The sequence below is a fragment of the Meleagris gallopavo genome, chromosome 4, assembly GCF_000146605.3.
Source record: "Meleagris gallopavo isolate NT-WF06-2002-E0010 breed Aviagen turkey brand Nicholas breeding stock chromosome 4, Turkey_5.1, whole genome shotgun sequence".
In the NCBI taxonomy this organism is placed as follows: domain Eukaryota; kingdom Metazoa; phylum Chordata; class Aves; order Galliformes; family Phasianidae; genus Meleagris; species Meleagris gallopavo.
This window is the reverse complement of record NC_015014.2, coordinates 42,860,695-42,868,810: the sequence shown is the minus strand read 5'-3', so window position 1 is coordinate 42,868,810 and position 8,116 is coordinate 42,860,695. Positions and strand designations below refer to the sequence as shown.

General features: G+C 36.7%; 1 protein-coding gene across 2 annotated transcripts; it reads right to left on the bottom strand.

The window, feature by feature from the left end:
• Positions 1 to 3,650: 3,650 nt before the first annotated feature.
• On the bottom strand, positions 3,651 to 8,110 carry LOC104910753 (LON peptidase N-terminal domain and RING finger protein 1-like). Of its 2 annotated transcripts, none has more exons than XM_019614839.2 (4): positions 7,940 to 8,110; positions 7,666 to 7,828; positions 7,120 to 7,272; positions 3,651 to 3,755 (listed from the first exon to the last, which is right to left on the bottom strand). In XM_019614839.2, the coding sequence occupies exons 1-4, from the start codon at positions 8,077 to 8,079 to the stop codon at positions 3,669 to 3,671; spliced, it is 543 nt and encodes a 180-aa protein (XP_019470384.1). In that variant the 5' UTR covers positions 8,080 to 8,110; the 3' UTR covers positions 3,651 to 3,668. The 2 variants fall into 2 exon arrangements, with proteins under 2 accessions (XP_019470384.1, XP_010708429.1); XM_010710127.3 differs by lacking the exon at positions 3,651 to 3,755 and adding an exon at positions 4,383 to 5,636.
• Positions 8,111 to 8,116: the final 6 nt, after the last annotated feature.

The window sequence follows — 8,116 nt, the reverse complement described above, 5'->3', positions numbered from 1 at the left end:
CTTTGTGGAGACTTGATAAGATACTCATACAATAAGTCATCAGCTCTTAAGATACAGTAAACACTTGTCAAAGAACCCTATGTATTAAAGCAGCATAAAGTAGTAGATAATGTTGCTTACTGTTAGAGGAAGCCCTGATGCTTTTTCATAAAACATAGTTTTATTGTGTAGCTCATATTTGCTTAATGAGGGTAAACTGGATTGATTTCTGCTGCTGTTGGCCTTCACACGAAGGACCACATCTTCTGTGTAGCTATAGCAGAGTCCAAATAGTGCTATTTTTCAGAGTTGAGTGCAGCCTTCTTAAATTGATCAAAGCCTACAGTGAAGCAAAACAACTCTACCTCTTTGTGTAGTTTTGAGGGGAATTTGCTTTTTTTTTGTTGTTCTGTTTTTTAAACAAAAGCATAAAAAAACTAGTAGTACTTGGAGCTAGTTAGTGACAAGAAGGTTGAAACTTCATAGTAAAATATCATCTTTGCAATAAAAACTAGTAGTGGGGCCATGCTCTGTGCAGTGGCTTATTTCTTACATCAAATCACTTTCACCCCAATTATACTAACTTCATTTGTAAGGCTGTGCCAACCTTTGTTAGGCATGAGCACGTTAAGTGCTTTAGTTGCCATGGAGAAGGTCATTCTTCAGTTTTTGAGTGTTCTTCCTTTCTTGCAGTCTGTATTAAATCCTCAAAAGTGAGGAGGCCCCGTTTGTGAAGTTGCCTTGCAAAAAGTACTCACTGTAGTTAGTTAGCACTGATGGTGTATTGCTGAAATCAGAAGAGAAAACCTGCACTGTTTGTCAGTCGCTGGGATATTAAGATTGCCCTAGAATGCAGCAAATCAGCTGTTTAATATAAAATTCTTCCTAGAGTTCTTGCTAATAAAGGCAAGCACTTCCCATTGGTTAAAAACAAACAAAAACCCAACACCTTAAGTGCTTGTATCTTTGTAAAACAAAACCAAACCTATAATGGAGAGGTTACTCAAGTTTATTTGCATTTTTCAAGTTGGAATACCCGTAGTAAAAATCTGTGAAACTTCAGACTCTCCATGAGATCATGTCATCTTCAGCAGTTACCTGTAGTTCTTAAAAGGTAGCAGCAAGCAGAGGGAAGTACTGACAGCAGGACTTGTATTACATCCTTAGCTGCTTCAGGTACAGGTAAGTGGCATCTGGTCCTTAAGTCTTTAATAACAAATTTACTTCCAATAATACCCCCAAGCTCCACTCTGTAAAAACATTCAAAGGGAAAAAGGGAACGATAAGTAGCATCTGAATATAGATAGAATTGTACGGAGTAAGTTGATGTGCTTGAAGCATTGACCTTGCTTTTATGGGGATGGCATAAAAGCATGCTGTTTTTTATGCTTCTTTTTCCCCCTGAAAGCTACTTGAGCAATTCATTCCCAAAGAAAAACTACATCTGTTCCCTCACCAGAGGGAGCACACAGATGATTGATTTACAAAAACAAACCCTACATATAAAGCCCCTGCATAGTTCAAGTTCCCCTAGAACTGAATTGCAGTCCCAGCTCCATATTTCATTTCAAATTTAAGTACTTGCAGGATTATGCAATTGCTGCATAATCTGACAGGGACCTAAAGCTTTTGGGCCTGATTTTGGTATCTAAGTTTCCCTACCACTTAAGCATCTGCTGTTGTACTTGTGCAGAAGCATTTTAGGTCTTTACAGGGCAGAACAGCTAAGCTTGCTCGTTTAAGGCACATCAGGATACACAAAATCACTACTACAGACAAGTTATCAAAGCGTACCTATCCATTCAAAATATGAGACACATCCTACATGTCAGAACAGTCACCTGGGTTATAAGCAAATAAATCCCTTCTCTACTGAGAAGAAAAAAGTTCAGCCTCGTCCTATCTTAGAAGGGTAGTTTATGACAAGCATTTGGGAGACCTAAAGAAAGATCTTCATTTCCTCTTCTAGCACTGTTTCTATCTGTTTCTTTAAAAAACTGCAATAGAGGTTGAGCATCACAGTGCTGTGGCTACCTGTAGAGCTTTGGGTTTCTTCTTCAGCCATGTAGCAGGCCTTAGCCTTCTCTTTTATTATCTTATGTCTGTATCTGTTTATGTATGAAAAAGATTAGGACTTGGAAATACCTTGAGTTTTCTGAAAGACTTAATTACAGAAACAATACATTTCTCTCTCTCCCTCTCTTCTGATGACAGATGTCATCAACAGCAGGAGGATACCTGAGAGAAGAATAATACAGCAAAACTGCTGCCAAAAGCTCAACAAATGCTTGAGAATATCAAGCACCAGGTTTGAGTCTTTTCAAGGATCAAGTCTTCAACAGAAAGGAAGAGGTTGGCATCTATAGGAACTTAGAGCTTCTAAAATCCCAGATTTTCAACCAACAGAGGGCAGCAGGATGGAACATTTGGTAAGTATACAACAGAGAATGGACTACGGTAGCCCCAACAAGTACTCCTAACAAAACGCTGTCTGATGAAAGGAAGATGAAGGAGCAGGAAAAAAGGGAAACCAAAACTTACAACACTGTCAAGGAAAAAGCCACTTTGCCAAGCCCACTGTATAGCTCTGTGTTAATGTTTTCCTAGCTGACAGATTAGAAAGCTTTGAATACAAGGAACCAACTCTTACACAACAAAAAAGTTTTTCAAGATGCCATGTTCCAAAGTTCTATTTGGATTTAACAGTGACTGTATTTGTCTTAATATAGTACAGATCCCTGTCCTGAATTTTTCCTTACATCATTTCATTTTTAAAATATATATAAAATATATATCATATTACACAAAACATTCTTTCACCTTAACAAAACACAAGTTGTCAACTGGAAGTATGAAGTCATCTTCATCTACTTTTTCCTGTCTGTCCTATCTAGACGTGGCTGTTGTGATATGGCAAGCTCTCTGACTGCACTTGAACTACATCAGTTCTGATTATCACTGATGTAATTGTATTTTCAAATTCACGGTGCTATCATTTCGTTGGCCTTTATTTGTGAAAGCAGCTACTGTCAGCAGCATCTGGGAAAGTACACCTTCAACAAAAATCAAGGCTAGTTACATCCTAGCACTGAACATTTTACATTATTTTTTTTCTTTTCCCTCCCAGTTGTAGAAAAACACTTTAAATAAAAGAGTTACGGAGAGATTTCAGCATGGATCCAATGATCCTTAAAAACATACCTCCTACCTACTCACTTGCTGGAACAGCCTTTCTCTCATGCTTTCAAAGATGGAGCAAAAAATATCAAAAAGATAAGGACGAGCTTCCCAATTGCAAAACACTACACAAAATATGCATCATAGTACATATCTTTAAGATATACACTGAAAGGTCTATGCCAATCTTCAGTCCATCTTGCTTGTCTGTTCCATTCTAACTGCAAAGTGACAAAGTCTGATCCAAAAACAAATGAGGCCTCAAAAATCTTTTTTCTTTCTGTTCTCAATTTCTTATCATTTCCAATGGCAACCATGGTGATGATGTTTGTGGAACAGCAATTAGACAGTAATACTTAAAGTCTTAATGCAGTACATACTGATCTCAGTAACTTCATTTTTTTTGTTTCTATTTCTTCAAATTTTCTCTTATGTTTTTCCCAATCCCAGAGGTAGAAGTTACACAAGCACAGGACACTTCCTTATCTGCTCTTAGCAGAATTTTTATTTCATTAAAAACTCAAGGAAATTAATAAGAACATCTGGAGACCACATCTTCTGTCAGGTTTGGGAACACACTGTTTGTAAACTAAGGCTCTCTGCATGAAAACAAAAAGAAAAAACAATAAATCTACCACTAGGTTTTCCTGTAAACAAAACAAACAAAAAAAAATATCATCTGCATTCCTAAGGAGATCATGGTAATACAAAAATTAAGCTTCTAAAGTTGTTAAGATACCAAACCATAGGAATCGAAGATCCTCCTTCTTCTTCCATTAATGCAAATAAACCTTTCCCAAATATTAAACCGAACTTACCCTGGATTGAAACCCATGTTATAACTAAATTCTGCAGATTCTCAGTTGCCTGTGGTATCTCAAACCTTATACATCAGAAGAGAACAAAGCCAAAACACCTGGTTAGCAAACTTGTGAAATGTTGTTCTGCAGGAACAGTTTCCCATGACTTTCAAATTCTGTGAAATGAAAACTTTATACTTCAAGTTACCTTGAGTAGATACAACAGTACTACAGAAAGACCCCAGCAACAAACTTGACTGACCAATGATCAGCAGGAGAGGTACCGTAAGCAGAAATACATACTACTTAACATCATGAAGTGCCCACAACCCTGAGTTGAACAGCTGCTCCTGGCAGCTGTACCTTGCAGAAGCTTCTCAACAGAAGGATATGGAAAATGAAAGTTAGTTTCTGATAAAGTTAAAATATTACAAACTTTTAGCTTTTATTGAAAATTAAATATATTAGCAAAAGCAAGATTTAAGAAATATTTTACAAATCATTTACATACAAGAAAGCCAGTATCAGACATATTCACAAATATGCAAACCGTTAATTACAAAAAGTACTTAATGGCAGCATGATGCTTACCTTGCCACTGCAGTGTGCTCTACTATTGATATAAGGCATAGAACTCACATTTGCACCAACTTAAAGAGTTCAAATAAAACTTTAAGCTTTTAAATCCTGGATGCACAATCCCAAATACACACGCACACTCTAAGAATTCTTCTTAAAAGCTCTATAAACTAAGTGTGTGCTCTGGAAGAACAGCCAGCCTGAAAAGCCCAGTAGAAATGTAACTGGTACTAGAGTTTAGTTTTCAGTTTCCTCTTTAACATGTACAGGCTTAGGTATGTAAACCATATTCACAGTTTAATTATTTTTAGACAGAAGTACCTTTTTTTTTTTGTCATTTGATCCTTAAAATTGGCTGTCAGTTCAGCATACAGTTCATAATGTCACTGTTTTGTGATGCATACATTTACAAGATAACTTAAAAATCTGTGCCATATTCATGGTCAAGATAATTCAACAGGAAAAGTAATATTCAACAGTGATATTCAACACTATATTTCAAATATTTGTGCAAACAGCAAAAGAACAGTTGTATGAGGCAAACTTACTTATTTGCAAAACCTTTAATACCTGTTCTATGTTGTAAACTCAGACTGTCAGCCTTAAGTCCTGCAATTCCCACAGCTTTAAAAAGTCAGTGGCTAAAATTATCAAGTCTCAAAAACGTTCTCTTCTACATAGTGCAAATTGTAAAACAGATCATGTGAAAAACATATCTAGCTGGATTGACTTTGTGCAATCATCAGTGGTCTTCTCTCATAGTTAAGAAAGTGTGCATTCAAAGAACCATACGGTTCAAGAAGCTGGGCAGGCGGGAAGGAGAGAGAAAAAGCAGTTCCATTACACTTCTCAAACCAGTGCTAGATGTGCAAAGGCAGCAAAAATTCCAGCTGCTACTACAACCAGAATAGATTTACTTTTTAGGAAGACCCAGGCGGTTAGTCACTTGGACTGGTCCCTAGAAAAATATGTAAGTATATGTTGGATTTTTATCAGACGATCTTTTAAAGACATCATAGAGAGAACTGACAGCTGATATCTGGGGTCTACTGGGAGAACAGCTAGAAGCCACCAACACCAAGCAGGACCATTGGGCATTGCCTAAAAATAAAAGAAATGTCAGTTACTTATGAACAATGCTGACTAATACAATGAAGACATCAAAAGACAAACAAGTCAAAAACAAGCACTGGTTTGAATTTTGGTATCAACTAGAGAATTACAGATTGTAAGATCAAGAGGGTTCTGAGTTAATCTATTCTCATCCCTCTTCACCACAGAAGTCTATAAATAAAGCGCACTTATGTTTGATAAAGCAATCAATTGTTTTCAAGACAACACAGGCATCTCAGTTTCCTAAGGAAAGGATGGCTAAGTATAGGACAGTCACCTAATAAACGTCCCTGATGCAAACTAACTTCATATCTGTCACATTGCTCTTCAGGTTTGAGTATTCTTGATGCCTAACATAGATTACATTTATCTGTTGCTGCATGTGAAGGACTCCTCTATTTCTACCACTCCATTCCACTCTCATCTTGTTATCTTCTAGACAGAGCAAGACTGCTTAGCTTGCTTCTTCTAATTTTATAAAACATACTTTCTAGCTTTCCCCTATACTTTATTCAATTCCCTACATAGAGCCTGAGACATCATGCCCAGGACACAATACTTCTCAGTGGATGATGCATCACTGCAGAGCAGACTTACCTCAGTTACCTCACATACTTGCAAAAACAGTCTTGGCAGTGGTACACTCCTGAATGAAATTTTCTCCCTTTCATCTTTATCACACAGTTGACACTTAATGTTCTAAGTCTCAGGCACATACCTTCAGTCTTGCTGCCCAGCTAGTTACTCTGTTTGAGTGCACTTATTCCTCTTTGCTAACATATGTTGTTTTAAACCAGTCTTTAATTAAAATGTTCTAAAATTATTTCTGAAATGATACACTGGCCTCCAAAGTATTTACAGTCTTCCAAGATCAGTAGATACGGTCTCATAAAAATATATGTAGCACATAGGAGATGACTTTTTCCAGCCTCCCACTCTTTGAGGATCTCCCTGATCTTCATTAATTGTTTACAACAACCACTGAAATAGATGGCTGAAGCTAGTTCCTTAAAGTTAACATAAATATTTGCCAAATCCTAACATCTGCAGCAATTTACAGCACAAGCTCAGAAAGGAGGAAAGTGTTATTTGTGATTACCTCTGTCCCAGATTACTGCTTATACACATTACAGGAAAGAAAATACTAAAACATTTCCTATTTTTTTCCATTTGTATTCTAACAGCTTTATACAAACCAATAGTTCAAAACATTTCTATAACTGAAAGTGTAATCAGTACACTATATGTAAAATAGCATATCATCCTTTAATGCAGAAAAAAATTGCCAATTGTCTTTTGCTGCTCTCCATAAGGGAAGCAAGATGAAGTCCTGCTTCCTGTTAAGTTGAGGAAAAAAGTGTTTTCCTTTTAATGTTTAGCAGCTTTTTAACAATTGGATTTTGGTTTTCCTCACCTACCTTCCTCCAGTAAAAAACAGGCACCCAAGATTTGATATTAAATTACGTCTCACCTGTATATTTTCCTCCCTGTCAGGCATTGGCCCAAAGTGCTGAAGAATTTGAGTGCGGAATTTGTTTCTTAAGTTTTGGAACCAACTGCAAGCCTGACTGTAAACAAAGTTGTGAAGCTCTCTCAGTTTCTTCAGCTCTTCTTCATCAGCAACCTAGCAGAAGAACATTATGAAAACACCATTACAGCTGAAGAAAACTGCCATAGTTTGTAAGCTAACATAAAAAAGACATTTAATTTCAACTCTATTTAGTTAAGTTTTTGCACTCTCCTAAGCCATGGTTGCTAGTGGCTGAATTGCAAAGAAATCCTGTGATACTTAAGAAGAATTACAGCTTCACAAACTATTGTTCAAATAAAAAGCAAAATATTTCCTTCTTATTTAACAATAATTGAAAAAAGCTATCTTCTACGTCTTCCTTATATTGACATTGAATCCTCCACAGTTCTGTGGACCTAAAAATTTGACAGAGCCCTCAAAACCAATCAAGGAAAAGTCTTAAGATACCAGCTAAAAGTAGAAGTACTTGGACAGCATTCTGAATACCTTAATATCTTCCAAATACTCGATGTCTGCAGTGCAATAACCATCTTTCATCCCTCTCCGTAAAACTCGAAATCTCTTTCCACCAACTGTATCAACAACAGATCGTCCATCAGGCAGAAAATGAACATTCCTAATTTGCAGCATGCAACCATAATCTGCAAAACTAGAAAAGAGACTTTATCAGTAATGTAATTACACAGTTCTATGATGACAGTTGGCTTAATTTAAAAGACAGAAGAGAAAAGAAGCTTACTATTAAGAATGTAAAACCTACCCATTTTGAGAATCACTTATACACATCCCAAACTGTTTAGTCCCAGTTTCCATACTTCTGCGAATCATTAGTCGGTATCTTGGCTCAAACACGTGTAGAGGGCAAGGCACAGTAGGATATGCCATAGTGCAAACAAACATTGGAACATTCTTGGTCAAGCTTCAAAAGAATGACAAA